This window comes from Typopeltis vanoorti, chromosome 14 (genome assembly GCF_054136105.1).
Source record: "Typopeltis vanoorti isolate ZY-2024b chromosome 14, IOZ_Tvanoo_1.0, whole genome shotgun sequence".
Taxonomy (NCBI): Eukaryota; Metazoa; Arthropoda; class Arachnida; order Uropygi; family Thelyphonidae; genus Typopeltis; species Typopeltis vanoorti.
Window position 1 is genome coordinate 40656976 of NC_143562.1, and position 19119 is coordinate 40676094.

The following is a 19119-nucleotide window of genomic DNA, read 5'->3' on the forward strand; positions in this document are numbered from 1 at the left end:
AGTAAATAAGAAAAAACAAGAAATAGAACAAGCATACAGAGTATATCTATTACAAGAATAAAGCATTAAATGCTATATCAATCATGATTAACAGATTACCTAAAAGAAGCCAAAATCAATGAAGATGTAGAAGAAGAAGAATGGAAAATTTTAATAAAGATAATCATAAAGCAGCCTTTGAAATACTTGGAAAGGAAAATAAAATATTAAAAAGAAAAAACATTAAAAATTTAAAACACAGATATAGAAAATGCAATAAAAGAAAAACAAATGGCATACAAACCATTCCTTCAAAAACATACAAAGGAAACAGAAAAAATATAAAAAAACAAAAGAAATATATTTAAAACTATAGTATACAGAAAGCTCAATAAGATTCTTGGGACAGATTTATTAATAAAATAGAAGAAGACATAGATGGAAGACAAGACATGGCCTATAAAATATTAAGGAAATTAAACAATGAAGAAAGAGATACAGCACAAATTAATATAATACAAGAAAAACAATGGATATAACATTATAAGAATTTATGGTATGACCCAAATTTAATATCAGAAAATAATGACATCAGTACTGATCCAGAACCAATTCACAGATTCTCAAAATTAATAAATAACTGTTGGAGGAAATGTGAAGTTCCATCAGACTGATCAAAGGCTGAGGTTTTATCTATACTTAAGAAAAGATACAATGATGATTGTGGAAATTATAGAGTAATAAGTGTATTAAATACAGGTTACAAAATTTACAGTAAAATCCTGAAAAAAAAAAGACTTAGAAATATTGCAAACAAGCTACTCTCAGAAGACAATATTTATATGTTAAAACAAATTATTAAAAAAATATGAGAATTTAATTTAGAGACTCATCTGGCCTTTATAGATTATGAGAACACTTTGATAAAATACATAGAGAAAAATTATGGAATATAATGAGAAAACAAGAATATCCATTACACTTGGTACAAACTATAAAATGTTTATATGAAGATACAAAAATATAGTTATAGTTAAGTAATAAATTAACAGAAGAGATTGAAATTAATCAAGGTTAGATAGGGATGTAGCTTATCTAAAACTCTATTAATATATATATTGATCAGATTATTAAAATGTGGAAAACAACAATTAAACAAGATATCTGGTTAACCAGAACTGTTGTCAATGTAATGCAGTATGCTGATGATCAGATGACATTACAAGACAATGAAGATGACCTTCAAAAATCAGTTTATGAATTAAACAAAATAAGCCAACAATTTAAAAATTTCACAAAATAAAACAAACATCATGGTATTTAAAGGTTGAGATCATATTAGATCAAAAATAGTCATAGAAAATAAAATAATAGAAGAGGTGACAAGTTTAATTATTTAGGCTGCATAATAACATATCTGAAAGATAAAGATAAAAAAAAAAATAAAGAAATTTTCAGAAAATCTGTGGAACAATTAAAAGAACATTGAATAAAAAATGCATACTTAAATTTAATGTAGTTAAAAAGAAAGATGAAAGTAAAATAAAATACAAGCTGCAGAAATGAGATTTTTAAGAGAAATTAAAAGATGCACAAAATTAGACTATATTAAAAATGAAGACATAGGAAGAGAGCTAGATATATATAATGTAAAATGAAAAGATCAAGGAATACAAAAAGAAATGGAAAGAGCATCTATTTAGAATGGAAAGATATTAGCTACCAAAAGAGATGGATTTTCCGTGCTTCTGCCTATATTTGCATTTTTGCAAATATAACAGGAATAATTTTAAGTGAAGATGGAATTAAATATGGAAATAGATAATAAAATAAGAAAAGCCAGTATGGAAGGGAACTAGATGAATAAATTTATATGGAATAAGAGAGAAATTAGGCAAAACATGTTCAAAGCACTTTAAAGGTGGGTTTGAAATTAAATAGCTGATCAAAGACTAGAAACTTCAGATCAGAGAATTCTGGGAAGAATTGAGGGAGTGAAGAGATAGCATCAACCTCAGAATCATTAAAACTGCAGATATTAGAAAAGAGCTGGGAATTATGAGCACTGAAGAATGCATAAGATAAGCTATTCTAAAATGGTATAATCACCGTTTTGCCTATAAATATAAACATGTTTTGCCTATCACTTAAACAGAATGGGAGAGATAAGGTTAGCAAAGCAAATGTCTGATACCAGGAAAAAGACTCAGGAAATCTCAAGAGCTAGGTGGAATGGCATCAGTAGTGCTTAGAAGACCAATATATAAGAGTAACAATATTAAAAACCTGACAAACAATTGATCAATCTTAAAGAAAATTACTGATATGAAGCTAGTAATAATGCAAACTTAATTATGTAGTGCTATCCTGTATACTTCTTGAGGGTACTATCAAGGAGTATATAGGATAGTAGATGAATAAATTTATATGGAATAAGAGAGAAATTAGCCAAAATATGTTCAAAGTTACTATCAGAATTGATGATGAAAAACACCAATCAGAGTATCTTCTCCAATTCTTTTGTAAGCTCCATTTCTTTTCAATTGATGATGCTTCAATTCTGCTGAAGAGGCTGTTCGAATTACATTACTGAATTTTCATTATTTGTTGTGGTTCCCAGTTAAAAACAGCAGGGTCCCCCAAGTAACTGATAGTGCCCGGCTGACATGATGTTTAATCAGGTTTACTGTAATAATTAAGTTAGTTTTAGCCAATAGAGAATACAGTTTGGTTGGTTACATAAAAAATGACAAGCACATCTCATTTACTGGCATCCAAGAAGATGGCTCATGATATCATCAGTGCCCTGCCAGTTTTCTACGTTCTTTGTAGGTCACATGGACATCTCCTCCCAGTTAGCTAGCATTGGCCCTTTGACTCTACATGGCAAAATAATTAATTTTAAAATTTTCTTTAATGCTTAAATAACAAATGTCATCATCATCATCATCATCAAATTCCTGCCATGTACCCTCAAGGGGTGTACAGGATATGACAGTACTACATGAAAAAATTACATCATTACTAACTTCCTATCTACAATTTTCCTCCAAATCAGTCTGTTACTTGTCAAGACTCCAACATTATCAGATCTTATATTTCTATCGTCTAAGGCACTTTGTACCGTATCAATCCACCTATATCTTGGTCTTCCTCTGGGTCGTTTTCCTGCCAACCTGGCAGAGAACACTTGTTTTGCTAATCTTTCCTCTCCCATTCTATTTAAGTGACCATACCATCTGAGATTAGCTCTGCTAACGCATTCCTGGATGCTGACAATGTCAAGTTCTTTCCTAATATCCTCATTTTTAATATGATATTGCCATTGATGCCATCTGTTCACGCCTCTAATCTTTCTCAGGACTCTCATATCTGCGGTCTCTAGTCTTTGGTCAAGTGTTTTACTTCTGACCCAGCTCTCAGATCCATAAGTTAAAATTGGTTTGAACTCAGTCTTGTATACAGCTAATTTAGTGTTCCGACTAATTTCTTTCTTATTCCATATGAATTTATTCAATTGACTTCCCATGATACCAGCTTTGCTGATTCTGTTGTCCATTTCTATATTTAGTTTACCATCTTCAGTAAAAATTGTGCCTAAGTAGCTGAAATGTTTTACTTGTTCCACAGGTTCTCCATTCACAACACAGTTGACATTTTCAATGATTCTGCCTATTTTCATTGTCTTTGTCTTTTTATTGCTGACCTTCATACCATATCTATTACAACAGCTATTCAATTTAGTCAGAGAATCTTGCAGACTTGTAGCGGATTTATTTAGAAGTATAACATCATCCGCATAAAGCAAAGAGCTGACATTAACATCTCCAATTTTGATATCAGGTTTAATACCACATTCCTTCATAATGTGATCCATATAGATAATGAATAACAGAGGGGATAATGTACATCCTTGTCTCACACCAGATTTAACATTAAACCATCTTCCTGTACTTCCTTCAATTCTAACTGCTGACTCACAACTCAAATAAAGACTAAGTATTGCTTGATATAATGCCCCATTGACACCATATAACTGCAGCGTATTGAATAGCTTCTCTCTTGGCACCTTGTCATATGCCTTTTCCAAATCGACAAAACTTAAATACAGATCTTTGTTATATTCCCATGCTTTCTCGACTATTTGTCGTAAAGTGAAGATCTGATCCTGACAGCCTCTATTTGGCCTGAATCCAGCTTGTTCTTCACCAAGCTTTTCTTCCACAATTCTTCTCAACCGTTTCTCAAGTATACTTGCATAGATCTTGCCAGGAACACTCAGTAGGGAAATACCTCTGTAATTCTCACATTCAGTTTTATTTCCCTTTTTATATATGGGTACTATGAGAGCTCTACTCCAATCATCGGGAATTCGTCCCTCTGTCCAGGCTTTCTGAACTATGCAGTGCAGCCACTGTAAGACTCTTATACCACCATACTTCAGCATTTCTGGTCGAATATCATCTACTCCTGCTGCCTTTCCACATTTCAAGCCTTTGATGGCTTTTTCTACTTCAAGTATGGATATGTATTCCTGACTGCATGCCTGGTCAGTGTTTTTTATCACTGTGCTGTCATCACTGCTTGTTTCATTTAGCAGTTTTTCAAAGTAATTACTCCATACTTCAAGGATATCTTTTTCTCCTGTTTTCATTTCACCTTTATCATCTCTAATTCCTTTTACAGCACTCTTTCCTCCATTCCTAAGCTTCTTCAACAACCTCCAGAATATTTTGCCACCTTCTTGATATTTATTTTCTATATTCTTGCCAAAGTCCTCCCATGACTTTTGTTTAGCTAGTTTTACACACTGTTTAGCTTTCTTACATTTGTCTCTGTATTCTGTAAGAGTAAAAGCTGACTTATTTGCCAGGAACTTTTGATATGCTTTCTTCTTTTCCTTCACTGCCTCTTTAACTTCCTGTGTCCACCAGGGAGTTCTGATTTTTTTTATCTTTGCACACAACCTCACCACATGCCTCTCTGGCAGAATCAATCAATGTTTCCTTCAGAGTTTGCCACTGAATCTCCAAGGTTTGATTCCTGTTCTCAAACTCTTTCATTTTCTTTTCAATAATATTTCTGTATTTTAGTCTACAGTTTACATCTGAGAGCTGCTCAACTTTTATTCGCTTTAAAACTTTCTTACATGTTATTCTTTTCAATATGAAATTCAATTTTATCCTGCTCAAGACTAAATAGTGATCACTTCCAATTTCAAATCCTCTGTACACTCTGGTGTCCTGCACCAGGGAGAAAACATCACTATCAACAATAACATAGTCAATGAGACTTTTCTTATTCCTAGCCTCTTCTCTCCATGTGAATTTGTGCACATTTTTATGTTGGAACATGGTGTTAGTAATAACCAGTCCATGTCCTGAGCAGAAATCCAACAGATATTTGCCATTATTATTAGCTTTGCTCTTTTCTCCAAATTTTCCCAAAATATTTTTGTATGTCTCACAATCATTTCCTACTCTACTATTTAGATCCCCAACAAGGACCAACTTTTCCTTTTTCATTGTGTCAGTTGCTTTTTCTAAAGCCTCAAAAAATTCCTCCACTTCTACCTTAGTAGAACCTTCTGTGGGACCATAGGCACAAATAAGTCTCATTGTCCAGTTCCCCATTCTCATATTTGCCCACATTACTCTACTTGAGACTGACTGCCATTCAAGAAGATTAGCCTCGTATTTTGTGTTGAATACTATGGCTACTCCTTCCTTTCCTTGATTGTCATTGCCCGAATATAACATTTTGTATTCATTGCTCAGAAAGATCTCTCCAATTTTTTTTCTTTTTTGTTTCAGTCACCCCTATTATGTCGATCTGGTACTTATCTAATTCCTCAGCTAGCTCCATTTCTTTGCCATTCAGGCTTCTTACGTTGATAGTACCGATCTTTAACTCTGGTGATGTTGAGTTGGGGTTTGTTTTCAGATTTGTTCCAGTAGCTGACTTTTCGCTGTTCGCCCTGGTTCCCTGGCGAAAATAACAAATGTAACAGACATAAATATGCTGGAGGTTTAAAAACCTTTTGTGGCTAGAATTTGCATTAAAAAATAAATAAAGTATCTGATCTAATAGTTTCAAGATAAAAGAAAGACTGATATTAAATTATATATAAAAATTATCAACCAAATTGAATTTCAGACAGGATGAATTAAAGTCATACATTATCCATAATCTATGCTAATCATATCAGTTACTCTAAAGTAATAAGAACTCACCTTCCTTTCACAAGTATCAGAAGTACAAATACTATCATCTACTTCTTTGTAAAAGAAATAGATAAAACTCCCAACTTCAAATGATGCAATGAATACAGGGTCTAATATAAAAAATAACAATTATTGCCAAACAAAATATTAATATTAGTATTCGGATAAATTTTAAAGACATAATAAGAAGTTTTTTTTTTAAACAAATGATTTATAAAGAACTATTAAATAAGTTGAGACACTAGAGTATAGTTCTAAAGCTGAAAAGATCAGAAAGTTATTACTCAAAAAAATATTTAGCAAATGAAAGGAATGTCAAATATCAGAAACACATGAAAGAACTGCATTTGAAAAATTTAAAAAAAAAAAAAAAAAATAGCACTCAGAACAGCTAAAGACATGCCAACTTGTTTAAAGCTGACAGTTAAAGAGATGTGGCCCTTGTAGGCTTGATCACAACCCACAGAAGCCTAATATTGGAGTATGGTGGAGTTCTTTTATGCATAACTTGTTCCATTTCATCCTACAGATGTGCTCAACTGGGATGAGATTCAGCAGGCAAATAAGTTTGGTAACATCACCATGATACTCCCAGAACCATTCCTCAAATGATCAGTGTCTTATGACATGGCAGCAGTGGCACATTAGTGGTTTAGGGTTGATGTCGGAATAAGCTGTAGCATTCAGAGATTGCTTTAATATGAAAGAAAGCAAGGAAACACTTCCCTAGATCATAACCAATAATAACTGCAGCATAGATCAAATGGAATGGAAATATATCAGGCCAGGCAACCTTTTCTCATACCTCTAATGTCAGTGCTGCCATGCTTATTGCATCCATGGCAACTTGTTTAAAGCTGACAGAAGTGGAACTTGGTGACTGCACAAGTTCCACTTCTGACTCCTACTAATGAGACCTCAATACAGGTCGAAGTTGGTCTGATTAGTGACCTTTCCCATAATGCATAGCAATATACATGAGAAATACAGCAGCAGGTCATGGGATCTGATACTGTGTGTGTGTGTGTGTTGTGATATATTCTCTTTGCAGATGACTGTTGTTTTGCTCTCTTCTAATTCTGACGTATTTGTTAAAATGTGGAGTTTTATAACTCTCCTATATCCTAGCTATATCAATTCAGTATACTGCCATTATAAATTATACTTGCCAAGAAATTATATAGTTGTTTATTTCTTTACTGAAGCTTGTGTGAGAAGTATTTTCTTCCCTAGGCCTACTTGCATATAGAAGTTGCTGACGTTGCATTAATTGCCTTAGTATCCCATAATGCAAAAGAACACTTCCTCTCATATGTGTATATTGCTATGCATTACAGGAAGGATCACTGCTTTGACCTTTATTGAGGTCTGATCAGTAGGAGCCAGACCCTGAAAGATACTAAGGTTGAATTAATGCAGAAGTTATATATTATCCATATACAAGTAGCAAAAAAAGCGTATCACCTTATTTATTATTAAAATAAAGCTATCTCTGATGCAGAATATTTTATCCAAACTTTATTTCCTTTGGTTATAAAGTAAATTATAATTGTAAAAATATTACCATATTTTTCCGTGTATAAGATGGTCCCATGTATAAGTCAAACCCTACTTTTTCGAACCCAAAATTAAGAAATCAATATTTTAAACATAAAACAGAACACATTTGATATTTTTTTAAATATTCAAAGTATATTTAGTAATTAGGTAATATTTTTAAGATACATACTAAGAAATTATGCATCACTCATGACAATTGTTTTTTATTTTTGGACATTTTTATGGGCTAGTGCTCAAAATATTGTTAATACATTAACTTACCCCACCAACGAGTTGCAGATGTATGAATACTTTCAGAGTTCTGATTAGTTTATTCAGAATCAGCCACTAATGATGTCAATCTACAGAGTTAACAAAGGCTAGTGATTGGCAGAAGCCTGTTCGTGGAGACAAGGTACTGGCAGTTTCGTCACAGCAACCATGGGTCTCTCAACTGGTTACCCCCCCCCCCCGTGTATAAGACGACCCTCAATTTTTGGTCCAAAAATTTTAGAAAAAAAGTACCATCTTATACATGGAAAAATATGGTATATTCTTGGTGTGATTTTCTTTCTTGACTACTTGTATAAGAAACTATAACACATTTTAGGAATGTTAGTCAAGTGAGTTTATTTATCATCCTACTAGTTTCACTGATTTTTGCCATCGGCATCTTCAGGGATACAATTGGTAAGCGATATGAAGGTAACAGACAAGGTTTTAACTGACTAGGTTCTGGGACTCTATAAAGTGTTTTTCAGCAGCAGGAAAAAAATAGTGGATTGCATTATCAAGTGTACTGTTCCTATAGATTTGAGACCTGTAATCAAGAGCTGATCTGATAAGTGGTTGTTATGAGCAGAGCAGTGAACATCTGTCAACAGCGAAGAAATAGAAGCTAGGGTGCAAAGGATGTTCATCTTTCTTCAGCACTTGTCTCACAAATAACATACATGAGGTAGAAATGTCCATTTATTTTATTTTAACCCCCCCCCGAGTCCCAAGAACCTTGCTTGCATTGCAGCTGGGATTAGCATTTATTAATGTCCTAGTCTTAGCTCTGGGTGAGGATGACCTCATGTTTGAGAACAATTTTTTATGGTAAAAATATAAACCAATTTACAAGCATTGCGGAGAACTGACCAGGACTTCTGACCTAATGTCCAATCCTCACCTTCTCGTGGTGCACCCTGTTGGGTATCACCCTGGATACTGGACGAACGAGGATGGGCTGGCAATTTGGGATTTAGCCGACCAAATTTTATTCCTATTGGTTAAACCAAAATATAAAATGATGGTACAACATGACAAATGCGGTTAAACAAAGCCCCCGTTGTTTTCGCTAGGGAACCAGGGCGAACAGCGAAAAGTCAGCTACTGGAACAAATTTGAAAACACACCCCAACACCACCAGAGTTCAAGATCGGTACTATCAACATAAGAAGCCTGAATGGCAAAGAAATGGAACTAGCAGAGGAATTAGATAAGTAAGAGATCGACATAATAGGGGTGACTGAAACAAAAAAAGACAAAAACTGGTGAGATCTATCTGAGCAATAAATACAAAATGTTATATTCAGGCAATGACAATCAAGGAAAAGAAGGGGGTAGCCATAGTATTCAACACAAAATACGAGGCTCATTTTCTTGAATGGCAGGCAGTGTCAAGTAGAGTGATTTGGGCGAATATCAGAATGGGGAAACTGGACAATAAGACTTATTTGTGCCTATGGTCCCACAGAAGGCTCTACTAAGGTAGAAGTGGAGGAATTTTTTGAGGCTCTAGAGAAAGCTACTGACACAATGAAAAAGGAAAAGTTGGTCCTTGTTGGGGATCTAAATAGCAGAGTAGGAAGTGATTGTCAGACATACAAATATGTTTTGGGAAAATTTGAAGAAAAGAGCAAAGCTAATAATAATGGCAAATACCTGTTGGATTTCTGCTCAGGACATGGACTGGTTATTACTAACACTATGTTCCAACATAAAAATGTGCACAATTTCACGTGGCGAGAAGAGGCAAGGAATAAGAAAAGTATCATTGACTATGTTATTGTTGATAGTGATGTTTTCTCCCTGGTGCAGGACACCAGAGTGTACAGAGGATTTGAAATTGGAAGTGATCACTATTTAGTCTTGAGCAGGAAAAAATTGAATTTCATATTGAAAAGAATTACATGTAAGAAAGTTTTAAAGCGAATAAAAGTTGAGCAGCTCTCAGATGTGAACTGTAGACTAAAATACACAAAGATTATTGAAGGAAAAATGAAAGAGTTTGAGAACAGGAACCAAACCTTGGAGATTCAGTGGCAAGCCTTGAAAAAAACCCTGATTGATTCAGCTAGAAAGCCATGTGGTGAAGTTGTCTACAAGGATAGAAAAATTAGAACTCCATGGGGGACACAGGAAGTTAAAGAGGCAGTGAAGGAAAAGAAGAAAGTATATCAAAAGTTCCTGGAAAATAAGTCAGCTTGTGCTCTTAGAGAATACAGAGACAAATGTAAGAAAGCTAAACAGTGTGTAAAACTAGCTAAACAAAAGTCATGGGAGGACTTTGGCAAGAACATAGAAAATAAATATCAAGAAGATGGCAAAATATTGTGGAGGTGGTTGAAGAAGCTTAAGAATGGAGGAAAGTGTGCTGTAAAAGGAGTTGGAGATGATAAAGGTGAAATGAAAACAGGAGAAAAAGATATCCTTGAAGTATGGAGTAATTACTTTGAAAAACTGCTAAATGAAACAAGCAGTGATGACAGCACAGTGATAAAAAACACTGACCAGGCATGCAGTCAGGAATACATATCCATACTAGAAAAAGCCATCAAAGGCTTGAAATGTGGAAAGGCTGCAGGAGTAGATGATATTTGACCGAAAATGCTGAAGTATGGTGGTATAAGAGTCTTACAATGGCTGCACTGCATAGTTCAGAAAGCCTGGACAGAGGGACGAATTCCCAATGATTGGAGTAGAGCTCTCATAGTACCTATATATAAAAAGGGAAATAAAACGGAATGTGAGAATTACAGAGGTATATCCCTATTGAGTGTTCCTGGTAAGATATATGCAAGTATACTTGAGAAACGGTTGAGAAGAATTGTGGAAGAAAAGCCTTGGTGAAGAACAAGCTGGATTCAGGTCAAATAGAGGCTGTCAGGATCAGATCTTCATTTTACGACAAATAGTGGAGAAATCATGGGAATATAACAAAGATCTGTATTTAAGTTTTGTCGATATGGAAAAAGGCATATGACAAGGTGCCAAGAGAGAAGCTATTCAATATGCTACAGTTATATGGTGTCAACGGGGCATCATATAAGGCAATACTTAGTCTTTATTTGAGTTGTAAGTCAGCAGTTAGAATTGAAGGAAGTTCAGGAAGATGGTTTAATGTTAAATCTGGTGTGAGACAAGATGTACATTATCCCCTCTGTTATTCATTATCTATATGGATCACATTATGAAGGAAAGTGGTATTAAACATGATATCAGAATTGGAGATGTTAATGTCGGCTCTTTGCTTTATGCGGACGATGTTATATTTCTAAATAAATCCGCTACAAGTCTGCAAGATTCTCTGACTAAATTGAATAACTGTTGTAATAGATATGGTATGAAGGTCAGCAATAAAAAGACAATGAAAATAGGCAGAATCATTGAAAATGTCAACTGTGTTATGAATGGAGAACCTGTGGAACACGTAAAACATTTTAGCTACTTAGGCACGATTTTTAGTGAAGATGGTAAATTAAATATGGAAATAGACAACAGAATCAACAAAGCTAGTATGGTAGGAAGTCAATTGAATAAATTCATATGGAATAAGAGAGAAATTAGTCGAACACTAAATTAGCTGTATACAAGACAGTGTTCAAACCAGTTTTAACTTATGGATCTGAGAGCTGGGTCAGAAGTAAAACACTTGACCTAGAGACCACAGATATGAGAATCCTGAGAAAGATGAGAGGTGTGAACAGATGGCATCAATGGCAATATCACATTAAAAATGAGAATATTAGGAAAGAACTTGATATTGTCAGCATCCAGGAATGCGTTAGCAGAGCTAATCTCGGGTGGTATGGTCACTTAAACAGAATGGGCGAGGAAAGATTAGCAAAACAAGTGTTCTCTGCCAGGTTGGCAGCAAAACGACCCAGAGGAAGACCAAGATATAGGTGGATTGATACAGTACAAAGTGCCTTAGATGATAGAAATATAAGATCTGATAATGTTGGAGTCTTGACAAGTAATAGACTGATTTGGAGGAAAATTGTAGATAGGAAGTTAGTAATGATGTAATTTTTTTTCATGTAGTACTATCATATCCTGTACACCCCTTGAGGGTACATGGCAGGAATTTGATGATGTTGGGAAATAAATGGTCATTGGCTTGCTACAACTGTCATTCTATGACCTCATGTTGTAAGAATGATAAAAGAGTTGTCTTGAACTTGCCTTTTATTAGTGCTTTAGAGGCTCTGTAGATTAGTTGGTATAGATGAAACTCTTTGGCTGGAAAGACCTGGGTTTGATTCCTGTCCATGAAGTGAGGAACTTTTATCTGGTCTCTTTTGACTCAAGGTAAGTTATCCAATCTCATATGGAGGCAGAAGGTTTTTTCACCTGGAAACTCAGTTTTTCATCCCTCAGAACAGGGGCAGTTGAGGAATCCCACACAAATAAATAAAATAAATTAATTAATGCTTTTAGGTTTCACTGGCCCAGCAACTGTTTTAATCTGTTGGTTCTCATCAGAGACTAAGTAGAAACTTTAAGAAAGCAAAAACTCTCTGTTCAACATCATAGTAATCCTATGTCAGATAATTGTATTTTTTGTAAGCGAAGTCTTGGGTAACTTATAATTGTAATTATTGAAAGAAAAAAAAAAAGACCTTAAACGGTTTCATTTCAGCAAAGTAAATTACTAGAAATAGGATATACTATAATCTGTCATTATTTCATAGCCAAAATTTTGAAAAATAGACTAGAGAGCATAAACAGAACAACTTCTTCCAACTTACAGCTGGAAGAAATTGTTCTGTTTTTGAGTTAACTAGGACAGCAAAAACTGAGATAATCTACTGTTGAAGAAAGGGTTGAGAGAGGATTGATCTCACTTGGAAGATTTGATTTTTAATAAAGACAGAGAGAGAGAGAGAGAGAGAGATAATTCTTCTGAGACCAAAGTGTTGTGCAGGTCTTTTAATATGCCAAATCTCCAAGCAGTGTTGTCTGTTTTTGATTTATCAAAGAAAGCAGATACAAAAAGCTCATTTTTTAGGAAAGCATTGCATTCTCTAAAAAAATGATGCTTCCAGTTGGATTAAATGATATAGCATAGAGCAGGGGTGTTCAACCTGTCGATCGTGATCGACCAGTTGATCATAGAGCGATTTTAGCCGATCTCTTGTGTATTCCTCCTTACTTACAAATTTAATTAAAACTGAAAACATAATATTTTATTTATCATTATTTTGTATTATTTTTAATTCGCTTTAAGTGTATTGCTATTGTTTATTTATTTTTCGTTAAAATTGTCAAATCAGTAATTTTCTTATAAATCCAGATAAATGAATTAATTTGGATCAGTGGAAGAAACAGCAAGCTGAGTGAATACGATTATAAGCAAAGTGTAAAAACTCAATTGTAGCTTAAATATTCCAAAGCACGTTACATCGATTTTTTACTTAGGTTAAGTCCCAAGTGAATATTGTAAAAAAATAAACTTTGTTTGTCTCGGTATAGTTTGTATTAGATGTTTTTGTAAATAACTTTTGAAGCTAATTATATATACTGCTTTAATAAGAATATGTTAGAGTGTTAAAAACAAAGACAATGTTTTTGTCGCCGAAGCTGTACATGGTGGCATTAGAAAGATTGTTATTGAAACTTATATGTATGAGAAAGGCTTGCAGGTTCTAAGCGTAAACATCTCCGAAGTCAGTCAGAAAGAGTTCAAACAAATTTCCAATGGCCGGCAACTTACAATCAAAAGAAAGCGGAGGAGAACAAAAGGTGTATCGAACTTGAAACTTAAGATGAAAGACTCATACCGATTCTTTGGGGGTTGCCAAACTTCATGCGAGGTCTCAGAGGAGGTCTAATAAAAAGGGACTGAAGCAAGCAGAAGGGGTCCCGGTTCCAGAATTGCTGTCAGAGAGGAGCTGCCTAGTCCAGAGTCGCCATCAGAGAGACTGCCCGGATCCACGTTGCTTGATAGAGGAGTTTCCCGCTTCCAGAAAGGAGCTTATCGGTTCGAGACGTCGCTAGAGAGAGACTACTTCTAGGCCGCAGACAAGGTTTCAAATTGCCGAAAGGAAGAGTTCCAATTGCCGGAGAAAAGTTTCCAGGCCAGGTTAATGTCAGACATTCACCAGTGTGTTGCGTTTTCATTACAATTTGATGAATCAAATGACTTCACTGATATTGCTCAATTAATGGTATTTATTCGCATGGTATTTCAAGATTATTCAAGTAAAAAAGAACTTTTGAAAATTATACCATTATTGGGAAGGACTAGCGGAGAAGACATTTTTTTGGCAATTTGATGAATTTGTGAAACAACACAAACTTCCACTTTTTAAACTTGTGTCTATTACTACTGATGGTGCTCCTGCAATGATAGGTAATAAATCAGGCTTCATTTCATTATGTAAAAACGACGACAAATATCTAGATTTTTTAACGTACCACTGTATTATTCACCAACAAGTACTGTGTAGTAAAAGATTAAACACAAAAGATGTTTTGGATATTACATTTAAAATTGTAAATTCTGTTCGAGGAAAAGTCCTGCATCTGATCAGAGCTTGCTCCATCCTTACTATGAGTTGCCTCAGTGTAGCACTACCAAATGGGTCAGATGTTGCACTATCCAGGTATTTGCTTATGCTTGGACTCGCCGGACTTTATATAGTTTCTATATTCGGCATGAAACTCTTTGAGTTTCTTATTCGGCTATGAAACAATATGGGATGTAATATCCCATAACTTAAATAAGTTCATGTTGCCGAATTGAAGCCTTTGGCTCTTCATATAATTAATAATTTATTAGGACACCTTTTTGGCTATTCTCATAGTAGGTTATGTAAGTTCTGTTTGATACAAACTTGGTATTACTAGGTCTACCTACTCACTGATGAGACCTCAATAAAGGTTGAAACCGGTCTGGGTAGTGACCTCTCATAATGTAGAACAGTAATACAGCTCCTAGGAGCTGGGTTTCACATTATGGGTAAATACCAAGAATAGCGATCGGAGCTTGCTCCACCCTTACTATGAGTTGCCTCAGTGTAGCACTACCAAATGGGTCAGATGTTGCACTATCCAGGTATTTGCTTATGCTTGGACTCGCCGAACTTTATAGTTTCTATATTCGGCATGAAACTCTTTGAGTTTCTTATTCGGCTATGAAACAATATGGGATGTAATATCCCTTAACTTAAATAAGTTCATGTCGCTGAATTGAAGCCTTTGGCACTTCATATAATTAATAAGAGAAATAAATATTTTATTCCAATATATTTAGGTTTTCTTTTGTTGTATTAAACTAATTAAAAGTGATAAATAAATTTTTAAATACACAAATAAAGTTTTTAGTTGTGTATTTTTTTTTAGTTGTTTATTTGTGCGTAATCAACTATCAGGTTGGGGGAACATGATCTATATAAGAGAGTAGATCGCCAAATAACTTTTTATAGAAAAGTAGCTTGCGTAGTAAAAAAGGTTGAACACCACTGGCATAGAGAAATGTTTCTGGATGCCAAAATGTGTCTTGGAAAATAGATTATTGCATTCCAGAAACCAATTTTTTTCAAGATCTTGCGCAAACAACAGATCAAAGCACGTGGACAGTGATTTGCTGGTATGTTTGGCTCCTTAAAAGGGATGGTGATGTCCTGTTGGCTATGATGCTTTCCATAACTCTGCAGCTCCATATATGTTCCCTTTTTAATAGAAGCCTTCACTGTTTAGCCACCTCACAAGTCAAGATCTCATAATCACTCTTAATAACCAGAAGTAAATTTGATACCTCATTTACAATTGCATTTCCAAGAATATAACCAGAAAAAACACTCCAACTTGGGATGCTTCCATCACCATTCTTCAGAAACTAAAGAAATTCATTCTTTTTTGTTTCCATATGCTGTTTTCTCCTAATTATGTTACTATAATTAAAATCTTCTAATGGGATCACCATCATTTTACTTGCCTAAAACAAGATAAACATTATACAATCATCACCCTCTGCATTTTCATATCTATAAAAAATATCCTGCTAAACAACTGTTTCAACTTCACATTAAAAAGCCAGTCTTAAAATGACTGTGTACTGCCTTCTGTACTTTCGTTTTGAATGGGTGTTTCTTCTGCCATCAGTAACCACATGTTCCCCCCCCCTCCTTTTGTTCCTACTGTTCTCCCAGAAGACATGCTTCGTTCAACTTCTTATTCATGTCAGGACATCATTTTCAGTTACATATGTTGATAATCCTTATACAAACTGACTCATTCAATGCCATGCCTTATTTTTATCTCCCTTATTTTTGATACCCATCTTTCTCTCTGTCATTCCTGTCTCTCATCTCTGCAACAAAAATTACTGTTACAGCCTCACTCTCTGTCATCCAATAAGAACTGTTCCAAATTCTCAACACTAACAAATGCTGTCCATGTCTCTCTCTCTCTTCAAATTTCCTTCAAAATTCATACCATATATTCATAAACTTACATCTTTTGTCTTAGAAAAATCTATCACTAGTTCCACTTCACAAATCACCATACCTAGGAAACACAACTACTTTCCCAATCACACTATTCTAATGAACACAATTTTGAAACATGGTTGTCACAACAACAGGTCATGGTTGTTGAGACAACCATGTCCTCAAAATCCTTTCAACATTCTCTCTCTCTCTCCTCATGTATCAGTTATTTATTCCTACTACCAATGCCATTTCTGACAAACATGCATACACCTTTCACTCAAAGCTTCAATTATCTTTCTCATCATACTCTTAGAAAACGCATCTTATGCATTCTTCATTCACCACACAGCTAATAACTGACTTATACGAGGCCATCCTTGCATCCTTTGACAATGTTTTTATCTGCCAATTGCTGCTTCAATGCCCAGTTTCTTTCTGAACTTACAAACTTCACTTTGCACTTTACAACTGTCAACTCCTATCTAGTCACAGGTAAACTAGCATTCCCACCTTTACTTCCATCATCACTCCCACATTGCTGTCATTGCATACTCTTTTGTTCAACACACTGGCTAAACCGATTTATTTTTTCAATATCACCATTCTATCATCATGTGCTTCTCATATGTGCTAACACTTTCATTCTGCTCAGGGTCAACTAATATGCTATCAAAAATTCAATATAGTGATGAAAGTTGTGCGACTGGTAAAATAACAAGTGATGAATAATTGTTTTGGGATACAGAAATACAGTAGTTATAATAATCACATATGTTGGGATACTGCTATTTTTTTATTACTGTATATGATATCTCATAATAAATATATAAAGATGACTATTGTCATAATAAAGCTTGATAGAAAGATTTAAAAAAATTATCAAATGACTGATTTCATGAAGACCAAATATAAAAGAACAGAATAAAAAATACTCAAATTATTCTGGTGACAACAGAGGTTCAATTTATTCAATAAACATCTTATGGTAAAAATTCTGATGTTACTTAAGGGCAAGTACTTTATAATAATGCATATAATTATAAAAGTATTCACTTACTGTTCAACCATTTGTGATCATACGGAATAGTACGTAAAACAGGACCCTTGCCCATGCTACGATAAATACCATAATCTTTTCCTAAGAAATCTAATGCTGATCCAATAAAATAATCTCCTTGTATCGTAAGTACAGAAGTCATGCTTGTATGAGGATTATAAGGACATTTGCCAAATCCACTCACTGTCTGCAGCACTGAACTCATGGAATTAAACTAAAAGTATGAAAATATACAACTTAATATAAAACTATATCTGATAAATAATTATGAAATTTCTAATCTCTTTCATTAATCATACAAATGTTTTCATTATTCCAATGACTTTTTTAATAAGAAAAGAAGCTTGCATCATTTTAAAAATTAATGTGAAGGAAGTTTTTCATATATAAATGAGATGTGACAAAAAACTCCACCTTCACTACAGATTCTTTCAACTTATTGTGTATGAGGTTGCAACATCATATGAAAAAATCTGCAAGCTTCAGTGCATAATACAATAATGCTGTATGTACTATGTGGACATGTAGTTAAGGAGAAAGAGAAATGCTGTTGTGTTTCTTGAACAGATGGAAGTCAGCAAAAATAAGGTGAGTAAGGCTGTTCTAAAAAACAATGATAAATGGAATAAAAGAGGTAAGAAGTTGGTTTGGTAGGTCTGAAACCAGTGGTGACTCATAAGAATTTGTAGTGGTTGGGCTGCAATGCTACCAGCCCAAACTGCACGTAAATCACATGTTATCCCCACTAGGTAGCGGTTTGGTATGGTCTGCATTGAATGCAGCTCCAGTGTTGAGTATACTAGCCAGTACTGATACTAGCCCTAGCCTACACAGCACATTGACTATTGCAAAATACAACTGTTGCTACAAAATGAATTACGTAAAATACTATTGAGTGGTATTGTATTACAAACAAGAAAAGAATGGTTTTTAGATCCATTTTAATGAAAACTATGTTTATTTGTGTTGTTTGTGCTTGTGTAATGGCAATGTATCTTGGGCTATAATGCTAACAGGCCCAAACTGCACATAAATCAAGCGTTACCCCCACTAGATAGCGGTTTGGTGCAGTCTGCACTGAATGCAGCTCAACAGTTGAGTATACTTTCCAGTACTGATACTAGTCCTAGCCCACACAGCACATTGACTATTGCAAAATACAACTATTGCTAGAAAATGAATTATATAAAATACTATCGAGCGGTATTGTATTACAAACAAGAAAATAACAGTTTTTAGATAAATATATAAAAATTTAACAACACCAATAATAAAACAGGAACTTTAATTTTATACTGGAGGGGCTGCAGCTCTTATAGACGAGGCACCACTGTCTGAAACTGAACTGCTTGTGGTCTTATGCTTACAAACTTAAAAGTAGAGGAATAATGGTAACCAATTCATTGAAACAGCATGTATGAAAATACCTATATAAGAGATATAAGGCAGAAATAGAAATCAGAAAATGGAGAAGAGGAACAAAGTATATTGAAATCAGTAAAAGTATGGATAAGATTTGTGATAGTGAGATGTCATGGAAAATAATTCCACCTCTATAGGAGAATAACTAACTTACTTTTAGCAGAAAAGTGTAACTGATTGTTCTGTTAATACA

At 34.4% G+C, this 19119-nt stretch overlaps 1 protein-coding gene across 1 annotated transcript in view; it reads right to left on the reverse strand.

Annotated features, from left to right (window-relative positions):
- LOC150099390 (semaphorin-5A-like) overlaps positions 1-19119 on the reverse strand; it is a 129376-nt gene that overhangs the window by 90466 nt on the left and 19791 nt on the right. The window contains exons 5-6 of the mRNA XM_090404337.1: positions 17505-17718; positions 6213-6313 (exon numbers count right to left, since the gene is read on the reverse strand). Coding sequence (XP_090260463.1) covers positions 6213-6313; positions 17505-17718 — 315 coding nt within the window. The remainder of the gene's footprint in view (positions 1-6212; positions 6314-17504; positions 17719-19119) is intronic.